The sequence below is a fragment of the Erythrolamprus reginae genome, chromosome 7, assembly GCF_031021105.1.
Source record: "Erythrolamprus reginae isolate rEryReg1 chromosome 7, rEryReg1.hap1, whole genome shotgun sequence".
Taxonomy (NCBI): domain Eukaryota; kingdom Metazoa; phylum Chordata; class Lepidosauria; order Squamata; family Dipsadidae; genus Erythrolamprus; species Erythrolamprus reginae.
In genome coordinates this window covers 68702852-68717408 of record NC_091956.1, presented here as the reverse complement: position 1 = coordinate 68717408, position 14557 = coordinate 68702852, and the positions used below count along the sequence as shown (strand labels likewise).

The following is a 14557-nucleotide window of genomic DNA, read 5'->3' as shown; positions in this document are numbered from 1 at the left end:
GTCAAACTTTTTATTACTTCCTCTTCCGCCTGCAATAACATTCTATATATATTACCGGCTTGGGCTTTTATCTCATTAATCTTTTCTTTTATTATTTTTTCTAAACAATTTTCTTCTCGTAAGAAAGCTTCTTTATTCTCACTTTTATTTAAATATTTGCTTATTGCATTCATCTGCAGCTATTTCTGTTGACCAAGCCACCATTCCAATCGAGTTCTGAAAGCATGTTTAGAAATATGGTCTAAATGGCAGAGAAAATGTGGAACTAGGAATTCCAAGCTATCAATGTTACATGTATTGAACATAGGTGATGATGTTAATTTAAGCAGAATTATTAAAGTACTAAATAGCAAAGGGATAATGAGAATTGAACAATTATATGAGAAGGATAATATTAATAATAATCAAAATACCCAACACTTCCTAGTTCACTATCTCCAGTGGGATATCTCCCCATTGGGTTTCCAGGTTGATCAGCAACCCAGGTTTTGTGGGAAATATGCTTTGCAGTTCTTTGTCTTGCCAAGAGAGGTCTGACAAAACGTACCAAATAAAGGTTTTATGCTGCCATCTACTTCTAGGATTGGTTATGAAACATCAGCTTGATCATTTATGTTTTGGTAACAGGAGGGAAATATGTGCAGAATTGTTGCTAGAAACATCATGTTGATAAATTTCAAAAAGATGTATGGTAAAGGTTGGATTAATCAAAGTTTTCTGAACACAGAATTTCAGCCTGGAGACCCAGATCTGTATCTTAAAGTTGCACCAAGGACTGCCTGCCTGCGAATCTTGGACTGTGGCACTCAGGCGAGTTCTGAAGAACTGTGAATTCAAATTTGTCAAGTTGAAAGATTGATCATGGATATCAAGGAAGAGAGAGCACCGGAGGAAGGACAGCAATTTATTTCACCAGCACAAGTAGATAGTTATCCAGAGTCTAAATTCACAAGTAAGTACATTTAGTATGTAAGCTATCTGCTGTATCATGATCCGGTGAATAGTGTTAGGAAAAACTCATTCCAAATGTATGGGTAATCACTTTCACAAAATATCATAGTTAAAATGTGTATTTCCATTTTATAAATTGGCAACAGGATTGGGAGAATTATTAGCTCCAAATCTCATAACTCAGTCTTCTGAAACCTGCTGATGGTACTTCTGGATTATTAGATACTTAGCTTAATGTACTCGTCATTACTCTATTACTATGAAACTGCTTCAAAAAGCTTTGCAACAGTAATGATGTAGTAACAGCTGCATTTGGTGTTCTAAATGAAGTAGCAAAAGTCTCAATACTCTAAATTAAGCGTACTAAATTGAGCATGTTGGCTTTGAGAGCAGCCTTTTGCAGACTAAAAAACAATTCATTGAAATTTATGGCAGACAACCAAATTTCATTTTAAAATTCTTCATAATTTAAGGTGTATAGTGATCCCCCGGGTATTGCGATCCCGATCATTGCGAAACGGCTATATGGCGATTTTTCAACCCGGAAGTCAAAACACCATCTGCGCATGCGCACCCTTTTTTTTCTATGGCCACGCATGCGTAGATGGCGCCGGGCAGATCAGCTGCTGGGCGGCTTCCCTGGGTCTTCCCCCTCTTGCTGGCGGGAGGGCGAGCGGCGGGCATCAGCGAGGAGTTTCCCCACCGCCCACGCAAACTCCTCGCTGCTGCCGCACCCGCCGCTTGTCTTGTCCGCCGCCTGCCTGCCCACGCGCCCACCGCTCGCCCGCCCTTCGCCCGCCCACGCCGTTCGCTCGCGCCGCTTCCCAGCTGAGTCCTGAAGCGAATTGGCTTCAGGACTCAGCTGGGAAGCGGCGCGAGCGAACGGCGTGGGCGGGCGAAGGGCGGGCGAGCGGCAGCGAGGAGTTTGCGTGGGCGGTGGGGAAACCCCAATCTTCGGCTCCTCGCTGCTGCGGCGGAAGTAAAAACACCATCTGCGCTACTTCACGAAAACCAATCATTGCGAGGGGTCCTGGAACGGAACCCTCGCAATGATCGGGGGACCACTGTAATCTTATTTTGCCTTGCAATATTTATTAGATTTATGGGCCGCCCATCCCACTGCAGCAGTTACTCTGAGTGGATTACAAAATGATAAAAAGATCATACAAAACAATTAAGTTAAAATTACAAAAGATTAGTTAAAGAGTAAAACCCAAGAGGACAGGCAACATGGATGGGAATCCTGTCTCTACCCTTTCAGACACCCTAGCATAGAGCACTCCTTACAAGGCTCCATCCCAATTAGCAGATTTAAAGCTCTTTCTGAAGGCCAGGAGAGTGGGTGCCAACCTCATTTGGTTGTAGACTATTCCACAAGCAGGGGCCACAGTAGAAAAGGCTGTTCACCATGCCAGCCATATTCTTTGGCAGATAGGCTTCTTCCGCAGGAGCAAGTGGGATGGACTAATCCATTAAAGAATATAAATCAACATCTTTATAACATTCAATATGTAGCACTACAATCTGCTGAAGTGCAAATATATTTTGCTTTTCATTATAATGGGGAATGAATGAGCATGTAAACTGAATAGTATATGGTATGAATAAATAGTGGCGATAAAATGTGACCATTCAGTGTAAACAATTCCAATTAGTAAAATAGTAATAATAGTTTTAAAAAATGGAGAAGGACACCTCTTATGTGATAGTTTAAAATACTGTTGATGGAGTTTTTTCCTTAATGCTACAACTACTGTAATACAATATATACATTCTCCTGTATGAATAATTTTGTAATGTAATATAACAATGTAAATGTAATATAATATATGCTTTCACCAATAGGTCTCAAGAAGTTTGTTAATGAACCAAAGTTTGAATTCAGTCTTGGTAAGACAAAGTGTTCAATCTATGTTAATATTTCTAAAATGTCTTTTTATTTTAGAAAGTCTGAAAATGAAGTGGTATTTCTGAAATAATTTGTAACAAACTTGAATTATTTTCGTGATATCTTAGATATAGCTTCTGTCCACAAGGTGCAGTAGAAGATGCAGTGACACTATTTTTCATTATATTCCTTCTCTATACAGAGAAATAATGTAGTATTAACCTTCTTTCCTGCCTGCCTTTCTTGCTTTACGTTGAAGATCAGGTAGATGAAATAAATCACTATAGAAGGTGGGACATTTTAATTTATATTTCCCATTTGAATGGCTTCTAAGACGAGGCAATTATCAATGACAAAATATCCCAACAACAGAAAATGCTTTCGCAGAAAATTCGTGTTGTACTTTAAATGTATTAGATGCTTTTTCTTCAACTTTTTCTATTAATAAGCCTTGCCCTGATTTTGACAAATGCCTTTGTTTTTCTGCTGAATAATAATATCCTGAACTATTTAGAGAAAGAGCTCTGAAAGAAATAGACCTTCATTATAGGGGGCGTGCATAAGTGCACCAGTGTGCCTTCCGTCCCCTGTCCAATTGTCTCTCCTTATCTCATTTATCTTTTCTTCCTTTCAAATATGTTCATCTATACTTTTATATCTTTTCTTCTATTCTTTTCTTTACTTATATTATTACATATCTATTCTCTTCAATGTGTATTATGTATTGGACTAAATAAATAAATAAATAAATAAATAAATAAATAAAGACATACCATATTTTTCAGAGTATAAGACACACCTTTCTCCCTCCTAAAAGAGGGTAGAAACGTCGTTGTGTCTTATACACTCAATGCAACCATGTTTGCTGTTCCGAATCCCCGTCCCCACATTCCATTTTTGTACAGAGGCTCTGGGAAGCTCAGGGAGCTCCTGGGTGCTTGGGGTGTGGCAAAAATGGCCTCATTTTTGTGAAAAATGGGCTGTTTTTTGCCCATTTTTCCACAAAAATTGGATGGGAAAAGGATCTGAGAAGCCTGCAGAGAACTCCCATAGACTGGGAGAAGGCAAAAATGCCTCAATTTTTGTGAAAAAAATGGGCGGAAAATGGCCCGTTTTCACAAAAATGAGGGTATTTTTGCCACCACCTTTCCTACTTTAGATTCTTCTGTAAATTCTTTTTTTATAGTAATAATATATTTTTATTATTATTGTTTGAGTTTCACAAAAAAAACCCCTGCATTTCTGAATAAAATAAATTATAGATAACAAGGAAGAAGCAGTAGCTATGCATTTTGAGGATAAAAAGTATTTATTTATTCATTCATTCATTCATTCATTCATTCAATCAATCAATCAATCAATCAATCAATCAATCAATTAATTTTTATGCGGCCCTTCTCCTTAGACTCAAGGCGGCTTACAACATGTTAGCAATAGCACTTTGTTAACAGAGCCAGCCTATTGCCCCCACAATCCGGATCCTCATTTTACCCACCTCGGAAGGATGGAAGGCTGAGTCAACCTTCAGCCGGTGATGAGATTTGAACCGCTGACCTACGGATCTACAGTCACCTTCAGTGGCCTGCAATACAGCACTCTACTTGCTGCGCCACCCCGGCTCTGTATATAACGAAGTTTTAAATTTAACTTCATTTACATATTAAGTTATTTAAGATCAGGTGGTTTCCTGAACACTCTGTTGTTTGTCAATTTTATTTTGTATGCTTTTAGTAATGGAATTTTGATAACGTTTCACAACATTAAAGATGTTAAATATATTTATTTGTTACTTTGTGCCAGGAGACAATCCAGAGGTGGGTTCTAATTTACCTCCCTGCTGGATTGCTTCCTCCCACGCCATATGGCTGTGCAGGCACTGTGCCAATAATAATTTTTTTTAAAGCCAAAAACAAGATGGCGGCACAGGTGCAGTGCCTGAAATTTGGCTTCTGCGTATGCTCAGAAGGAAAAAAAAATCCAAAATAAATTTGGTGGTGCTCATGGACTGGCACCAACCGAACCAGTTCAGTGAGGTCATGATGATGTCACCAGCGTGTCACTACTGGTTCGGGCGATCCGGTTTGAACCAGGAGGAACTCTGGTGCAATCTATTTTTATGATTTATGTTCCAACAGGCTATTAGGTTGACAGCTAAAAGCCAGTTTGATTTTAATGGTTAAGACCTCAGACTAGTTCTGCCTTAGATACAATCCCAGCTGGATGATTTTGCATTAGTCACTTCTTTTAGCCCCAGGGAGGCGGCCAACTAAAAAACAACTGATTGTTAGTAATATTGGCATAAAGAAGCTGATCTGTTACTATTAGAAGTATGTTTATTTGTTGTTTCTTCTTATGACATTTGATCAGGTATTTCAAGAGTAGTATTATAACTTTATAATATGTACGAATCCCAGCAACCAGTTAGGTCCCACAGAGTGGATCTTCTCCGGGTCCTGTCAACTAAGCAATGTCACCTGGTGGGACCCAGGGGAAGAGCCTTCTCTGTGGCAGCTCCAGCCCTCTGGAACCAGCTCCCCCCGGAGATTAGAACTGCCCCCACCCTCCTTGCCTTTCGTAAACAACTTAAAACCCACCTCTGCCACCAGGCATGGGGGAATTGAGATCCTCTTTCCCCCTAGGCCTTTACAATTCTATGCATGGTATGTATGTATGTATGTTTGGTTTTTATATTAATTGATTTTTAATCATTTCCAATACCAAATTACTATTGTACACTGTTTTATTGTCGCTGTTAGCCACCCCGAGTCTCCGGAGAGGGGTGGCATACAAATCCAATAAATAAATGAATGAATGAATGAATGAATGAATGAATAAATAAATAAATAAATATAAATAAATAAATATAAATAAATAAATATAAATAAACAAACAAACAAATAATAGATATATAATAACATATAGCTATAATTATACAATAATTATACATATTCTTTCTCTTTTCTTTGTGGAATTTTTGCCCCCAGTAGCCTTCTCTTTCTCTTAATCATTTCAGAATTCTGTGCCTAGAACCAGAAATACTACTTGAGCTATGGTCTGGGAAAAGGAAAATAAAGTAGAACAGTTATTTCCCATTACAATCGTGTCCAGGCTGCCTAAAATTTCATATAGCTTCAAATGTTTTATCCTAAGTAAAAAACAATGAGTACAGTAAAAATAAAATGAGCTGAATCCAAAACACAATATATTGGGGTGTCCTGCTTAATATTTGTTATGCTTAACTTTAGAAGAAATATATGCAACTTGCATTCAAATATTGTATCCAGCACAGAAAGTTTCACAACTAGAATATCTTTTGAAGTACAATATATAATTATTATGCAGAAATAAATATCAACATTGTGTTCTGACTAGAAAATTGTGGTCACTAGTCAACTACAAACAAATCAGATGTTTCTTAATCTTTAAAAGGGAGTGAAACAGATTATGACATGTTATACAAATTTAATAAATAATAATAATAAATAATACAGTATACAGATGGCTGGAGACTATAAGCCTTTTCTGAATGTGACATTAAAGATTCACCTATGCTATTGACTGCAGAGTAGGATTATTTTGCAATTTTATCCGTCTTATGAAATGCTTTTTATCTGATGTTCTAGGTTAGCTAATTAAGAAGCTTTGAGCTATCTTTATTATACTTCAGACAGAAGGAAAATTACTGAAACTTCAGAGCAGGGGTCAAAATATAAGCATTTAAAAAAACCTGAACCATGTTGAACATGATATTTGTTCAGCTATAGAAAAACCATATCTTAATATTAGATTCCTGGAAAGTTTATTTATTCATAGATTTGTGCTTGAAGAAAAGCTTCTTGTATGTTTCCGATAGGCCTTTGCATGGTTTTCTTTACCTCATATTAAAATTGGTAGTTCTGACTATAGAGGTTTGAGATCATTGAAGAATCCAGTCAACGACTACTTCAGCTTCAACCGCAACAACACAAGAGCACACAACAGATTCAAACTTAATATTAACCGCTCCAAAAAATATGACTTTAACAATCGAGTTGTCAAAGCGTGGAACTCATTACCGGACTCAATAGTGTCAACTCCCAACCCCCAACATTTTTCCCTTAGACTATCCACGATTGACCTCTCCAGGTTCCTAAGAGGCCAGTAAGGGGCGTATATAAGTGCACTGATGTGCCTATCGTCCCCTATCCAATTGCCTTTCCTTATATCATATATCATATATATTCTCTCCTTCTCTCTCTCTCTCTCTCTCTCTCTCTCTCTCTCTCTCTCTCTCTCTATATATATATATATATATATATATATATATATATATATATATATATATACATACAGTGATCCCTCGAGTTTCGCGATCTTGATCTTCGCGAAACGCTATATCGCGATTTTAAAAAAAATATTAATTTAAAAAAAACCACTTCCGGGTTTGGCTTTGGGAGTCAGCTGGGAAGCGGCGCGGCTGTTTTAAAAGGTCGCAGCCGGCCTGGGGGGCTTCCCAGCACCCCCCCGAACCCCCAACCCGGGTTCGGAGGGGTGCTGGGAAGCCCCCCATGCCGGTTGCGACCTTTTAAAACAGCCGCGCCGCTTCCCAGCTGAGTCCTGAAGCCAAACGCGGAAGTTCGGCGGCCGGACAAGCGGCGGCCGGACAAGCGGCGGCCGGACAAGCGGCAGACAAGCGGCGGGCGGACAAGTGGCGGGCGGACAAGCGGCGGGTGGACAAGCGGCGGCCGGACAAGCGGCGGCCGGACAAGTGGCGGGCGGACAAGCGGCGGGCGGACAAGCGGCGGCCGGACAAGCGGCGGCCGGACAAGCGGCGGCTGGACAAGCGGCGGCCGGACAAGCAGCGGCCGGACAAGCGGCGGACAAGCGGCGGGCGCGGCAGCAGCGAGGAGCCGAAGATCGGGGTTTCCCCTTTTCGGCGCTGCGGAGCAGATCAGCTGCTGGGCGGCGGAAGGAACCTTCCCTGGGCCAGGTGCGGAAGTAAAAACACCATCTGCGCATGCGCGGCCATGGAAAAAAAGGGCGCACATGCGCAGATGGTGTTTTTACTTCCGCACCACTATATTGCGAAAAATCGAGTATCGCGAGGGGTCTTGGAATGTAACCCTCGCGATACTCGAGGGATCACTGTATATATATATACAATATATATATATATATATATATATATATATATATATATATATATATATATCATATATATTCTCTCCCTATCTCTTATATCATATATATATTCTCCCTCCCATCTACTTCTCTTCTTTTTTACTTTCTATCTTTATATATATTACTTAATGTCTATTCTCTTCCATATGTATTGTATATTGGACAAAGAATAAATAAATAAAATAAATAAATAAATAAATACAGTGATCCCTCGATTAGCGCGAAACGCTGCAACGCGGTTTTTCAAAAAATATTAATTAAAAAAATAAAATATTAAAATAAAATATTAAAAAATAAAAAATAAGTCCACGCTAGTTCTCTCTCTCTTTCTCTCCCTGTTGCCGGCGTGGTATATGAGAGAGAAAGAGAGAGGCAGAGGTCGGGCGCATTATCGGGAGGTGGAGGCGGCGTGGGGACGCTGGGTGCCGGTTCCCTGAATGGAGACCGCCGGCCGCTCAATCGGGCCGGCAGGGAACAGAATGGAGCCTTCCGCGGCGGGGCTGGTAAGGGGGGGAGCCGAGGGGGGAGCCGAGCCCAGCCCCGTGGCATTCGCCTTCCTCACGCCCGCAGCCGAGACTGATCGTGGGCTCCTTCGCAACCTCGGAGAGCTTCCTGGTTTTCGTGAGCTTTCATGCCCTGGAAGCTCTCCGAGGTTGCGAAGGAGCCCACGATCAGTCTCGGCTGCGGGTGGGAGGAAGGCGAATCCCCCGTGGGCTCCGTTACATCTTCCGCTGCCAGCCAGGCCATGCTGGCGGCAGCGGAACAATCGCTGGCTGTCAACTTTTCTTTTTAAAACTGGGCAGGAGCTGACTTGCCTCCCCAGTGCTAAAAAGAAAAGTTGACAGCCAGCGCTGCGACTGACGGAATGCTGAGCCTCCCGTTTTCTCTCCCCCCCCCCCCTCGCCCCTTCGCCTCCCTGTGTTCCTAGGAGAAGTGCTGGGGATTGAGGCAAGACAGACCTTCTGCTCCTCACCAGCACTTCTCCTAGGAACAAAGGGGGGCGAAGGGGCGAGGGGGCGGAGAGAGAACGGGAAGCTCAGCATTCCGTCAGCCACAGCGCTGGCTGTCAACTTTTCTTTTTAAAACTGGGCAGGAGCTGACTTGCCTCCCCAGTGCTAAAAAGAAAAGTTGACAGCCAGCGCTGCGACTGACGGAATGCTGAGCCTCCCGTTCTCCCCCCCCCACCTCGCCCCTTCCGGTTTCAGCGTTCGACAATGGAGTCCGGCGCTGGGGCCATGCGGGGCCGCTCATCCAGGGGGGCGTGGACTGGCAAGTCGCCCTCCTTTCTCTTTCTTTCTCTCTCTTATACCACACCGGTAACAGGGAGAGAAAGAGAGAGAGCGGAGGGCACCTTGCCGGTCCACGCCCCCCTAGATGAGCGGCTCCGCATGGCCCCAGCGCCGCCCAGGCAGCTTGCCGCTTGCCGTATTGCAGCGAAGGAGGCGAAGCAAGGCTCCAAGCTGCAATACGGCAAGCGGCAAGTGATCTTGGGGTTTCCCCTTTGCCTGGGCGGCGGGAAGACCAAGGGAAGGTTCCTTCAGCCGCCCAACAGCTGATCCGCTCCGCAGCGCGGCAACGGGGAAACCCCATCTTCGGCTCCGCGCTGCGGAGCAGATCAGCTGTTGGGCGGCTGAAGGAACCTCCCCTTGGTCTTCCCCGCCGCCCACACGCAAACTCCACCATCTGCGCATGTGCGGCCATGAAAAAATGGCGCACATGCGCAGATGGTGGTTTTTACTTCCGCATCCAGTATAACGCGGAAATCGGTTAGTGCGGGAGGTCTTGGAACGTAACCCCCGCGCTAATCGAGAGATCACTGTAAATGAAAACCTATTATCAAGCAGCACTTGGCAAATCTTTGTATTACTTGTTTAATTTTTCTGTTTATCAACAGTCTGTTTGAATGTGCTAGGCATTATATAGAAGTGGCAAGATAATGATGGAAACTATTTTGGCAAAGACAATTTATAATAATTGTATAATTTCCACTTGCCTTGGGATATTTAAGCAGGCTTATGTAATTTCTAGTCCTGAAATATCATTGGCGGGCCATCCATGCTATTCTGTTATCTCAATGGAAAATTTTAATGTTCGGCAACCAGCTAATTTTAGCTAAGTAGTTTTGCAGTACTTTAAAACTTTTTCCATTGCAGAGAATGAAAAGCCATTTAAAGTATCATTGCTACATGGGAAAAGTAGCAATTTTAAGGGTCACTGCTGAAAAAGGACAGGCTAACCACCCATCCTTCCATTAAAACTTTAATGTTATTGCCTTTATTTTTTCTATTAATCTTCTTTGCTTTTCAGTATTTGGGTAATTTTATGAGTAAACATATTAATTAAAGACATAAATTAGTTTTAAATTCTAATTGCCAAGTAGAAAGTGGTTTTGAGAGAATGTAGCAATTTCCTAAGGAAATGCAAAGGAGTTAAACGGAAAAAGATAGTGTGTCTCCTTTATGAAAGAGATTTCAAAAATTGTCTATCTGAACTGTTCTTAATTTAAACAATATATTTCCCATAACCTTGCACTTTTCTTGTAGAAAAACTCATTTCTCAAGGATATTTGCTGCACAAATCCCAGCGTTGGCCTTCTCCGGGTCCCGTCGACTAAACAATGTCGTCTGGCATGTCCCAGGGGAAGAGCCTTCTCTGTGGCGGCCCTGACTCTCTGGAACCAGCTCCCCCCGGAGATTAGAACTGCCCCCACCCTCCTTGCCTTCCGTAAACTTCTTAAAACTCACCTCTGCCGTCAGGCATGGGGGAATTGAGGTATTGCCCCCTCCCCCGGACCTATACAATTTATGTATGGTATGTGTGTGTATGTCTGGTTTAATAATGGGTTTTTAAAAATTTTTAAATTTATTAGATTTGTTGTGAATTGTTTTATTATATGTTGTGAGCCGCCCCGAGTCTACGGAGAGGGGCGGGATTTGTGCAGCAAATATCCTTGAGAAATGAGTTTTTCTACAAGAAAAGTGCAAGGTTATGGGAAATATATTGTTTAAATTAAGAACAGAACTACTCATGCAAAGGAAGCCTAACTAGGTTTAAACAAGGCTCCAACCGCCCCCATTAAAAATGAAATTGCCCCCCATGTAGGACATGGGCCCTGAATTGGGAACCAGGGAATTAGATCCTACCTTAAAAGAAATATATGATACATATTCTGAGAAAGAGAAGACCAAGAAAGTCAAGACTGAGTAGAGTCATGATGAAGTTCTGAAAAAGAGAGAAAACATGTGAATTGATCTAAATAATCCATGGAAATGGTTTGCAATTTTAGGGATGTTTGAAAATGTATAATGAACTTTGTTATGGACAATATTTCTTAAATTATTGTTCATAAGTATAACGGTATAATGTTAATTGTTATGAATGATATTTAGCTATATTTCCTTATCTCATTCTTAATTTCTTGGCCTTGTTTCTTAATTCCTTTCTAAACTACACATAATGTAGTTGAAATGGCAAAGAAATGCCTGCCTGCCTGCTTCTCCCTCCCTCCCTCCCTCCCTCCCTTCCTCACATCACACAACTTGCCTAGGTGACTGAGCTGTTCATAACAGTATGTTGGTTATATGCATATATGTATTAATTTGCAAGAATAGAAGTGAGCTCTTAGAAAATCTTTGCATGAAGTGCATAATGGCTCGGCCAAATTTAAAAAAATAGATTTGCAGCATGTGATTTCCTATTTCTGTGGAATATTTCTAAGAGACTTCCTCTGTTAAACAAGCTTACGTCTCTAGAGCTTCAAAACATTGTTCAACTTGCTCTCACACAACAATGTGTTCATTGTGATTTAGGTTTTTTTAATTGAGTTTTCCCCTTTTCTTTCTCTTCCCTCCTCCTCTGTACCATTTCCAGCATGTAAAGATTTAGTGGCTCCTACACGGGATCGAAAACTGAACACATTTGTACAGATCACTGTAGTGCATCCAGGGGAACAGAACCAAGCAACCTATGCAAGCACAGAAATTGTGGAGGTGATTTGTTTCCTCTTTTCTCTTTCATCTCCTTTCTTTTCTTCATTTAACCAGTGTGAATAATTGCACTGTTTCCGTAAAAATAAAATTATTTTTGCAGAGGGGTATTTAAAAGCCGTGATGGTGCAGTGGCTAGAATGCAGCATTGCAGGCTAACTCACTGTTCAGCAGTTTGATTTTATGCAATATTATGGACTGCTTCTGGATTTTCTCCTATTTTCATAATTAGTTTTGCAACATTCAAAATGTAAAAAAATACAGTTTCGTTCCATGGACTGATAAAATAAGCTAAACAGTTCCTCGGATCCCACTCCAAACTGTATTATCCTACTTATTTTAAAAATATTTATTTAACTCTTGTTCCAAACTGTTTATAATTCTGGCACAAATGTTTTTTGGTTTAGTTTATGCCTCTCATGCTTTTACATTTTATGACAGTGCATAAACAAAGTGGGTGCAGAATTACACTACTTCAGTAATGGATGAGTGGATCAACTGCTCCTCTTAGTTAGAAAAACAAATACTGCTTATTCTAACACAATCACTTGGAATAGTTAACTGTTGCAAATTTCAGTTTCGATTCTTGAAACGTTTGCATTTTGAGAGTTATATTTTACATTTTTGACTCTTTTGGCAATCAAAATCAGTTTTTCCTATATAGAAGTGCTGCATTTGGAAATCTCTGTATCTATTCTGCTCTTGACCATAATTAAATGCAAGATGGTACACAGCTGCTACCTAGCTAAATCTGAGTTATGTCCTTACGCTATGCAGGGAACAAAAGACCCACTGTTCCTGACTGGTGTAACGTTCCCTCCAGACTACCCTATCTACGAGGAGACTAAAATAAAACTAACAGTCTATGATGTCAAAGATAAATCACAGGACACAGTAGGTATCTTACTAGTTCTTTTGCCAAGGTTTTTTTAATAGGTTCTCTTTATTGTTTTCATTCTTTTATTTTTTGGTCTTCCATGTTGCATTTTGCTGAAGTTATTACAGGTTAGCTCAGAAAATAAAGAGTTAATACTTTGTATAACCCATCGGCCTAGGTGGGTGATTAGCATATGGAACGGATCAAATTGAAATGTCTAGAAAGAAAGAAAGAAACCCTAGAAATCTGTTTCTGATCATTGAATTTTAAGCAACATTGAAAGGTCAGTTGAAAGGGCAGTTTTGAAGAGATGAGAGGTAATATAACTGCGGTATTCCTATATTGAGGCTTACATTCTTGCAGCCCATTGATAATGCTTTAAAATATGAATATATTATGAAAAACAATTTAAAGCACAAGATGTAAAGAATTTATATAGAACTGCTTGAAACTCTATATTCAAAATTGTAGTTAATTCCAGGATTTTTTCCCTACACTCTAAAGATTTAAAACAATAAGCAATACTTAATTTTAGCAGTATTTCTGTTGAGTTATAATTTATTGTTTTATATTCCAATGTATTTTTAAAAAAAAATAAAACCAAGAATTGATGAAGATTCTATGTATTACATAAAGTACTTATTTTAATTAAATTCTTTATGTTTAGTATAATTTTGTTGCTTTTGTTTATTTTTTACTACAAATCACCTTAGAAGATTATGGATCTTAAAGACAGCTAAGAAATAGATTTTTAAAATAATAATTCCATATATAGTCTCAATAAGATAAATGTATCGGTTTTAATTCATAGTAATTCAAAAAGATTTGTATTTATTTTCTCATTCTCATCAATAGTTTTGTAAATCACTAATACCAATATGAATTGGGTTAGGTTCAATAAGCCTTTTTCTGTAGGGTTTTATATTTCCATTTGGAAAGATTGCTTTCTGTACGGTAACATTTTTCTGTTGTCATTGCAGCCACAATACTTAATTCAGAAAAATAAAACTAGATTTATATAAATGATTCTTGAGGAATAGAAGAGAAAATCGATGAAATGCAGTTGACTTCTACCTTAGAAGATTAATCTGGGAAGTTTTAGAAAAGACACATTTAACTTGTTTTGCTCTCAGCAGGAATCTACATCATAGAGATTTCAGCTTTGATGTATAATTTTAGTGATTCATTTTCTATAGCTATCACTTTGTTACTTTCTGGTTTTTCTTTTGATACTTGAGGGTATGTTTGTATTATTGTTCATTTTCCATTGCTTCAAGAAAAGGAGCTGAACCAATTTTTTTCCGGAGTCCTTTCCTAAAGTACAGTGATACTTTGTCTTACAAACTTAATTGGTTCCGGGACGAGGTTCTTAAGGTGAAACGTTTGTAAGATGAAACAATGTTTCCCATAGGAGTTAATGGAAAAGCGATTAATGCGTGCAAGCCCAAAATTCACCCCTTTTGCCAGCTGAAGCATTGGTTTTTGCACTGCTGTGATTCCCCTGAGGCTCCCCTCCATGGGAAACCCCACCTCCGGAATTCCATTGCCAGCAAAGCGCCCGTTTTTGCGCTGCTGGGATTCCCCTGCAGCATCACAAAAACACGGAAGTCCAGAGGTGGGGTTTCCCATGGAGGGGAGCTTCAGGGGAATCCCAGCAGCGCAAAACCGGGTGCTTCGCTGGCAACGGAAGTCTGG

The 14557-nt window shown here is 40.2% G+C and overlaps 1 protein-coding gene across 5 annotated transcripts in view; it reads left to right on the top strand.

Annotated features, from left to right (window-relative positions):
* INPP4B (inositol polyphosphate-4-phosphatase type II B) overlaps positions 1–14557 on the top strand; it is a 270218-nt gene that overhangs the window by 106835 nt on the left and 148826 nt on the right. For 4 of the 5 annotated variants that reach the window (XM_070757759.1, XM_070757756.1, XM_070757758.1 and 1 more), the window contains exons 3-6: positions 728–952; positions 2797–2841; positions 11870–11988; positions 12763–12879. In XM_070757759.1, the coding sequence (XP_070613860.1) occupies positions 862–952; positions 2797–2841; positions 11870–11988; positions 12763–12879 (372 nt within the window). In that variant the 5' untranslated portion in view covers positions 728–861. Of the gene's footprint in view, positions 1–727; positions 953–2796; positions 2842–3041; positions 3130–11869; positions 11989–12762; positions 12880–14557 lie in introns of those variants that run through there. The other variant, XM_070757761.1, reaches the window with a different exon arrangement.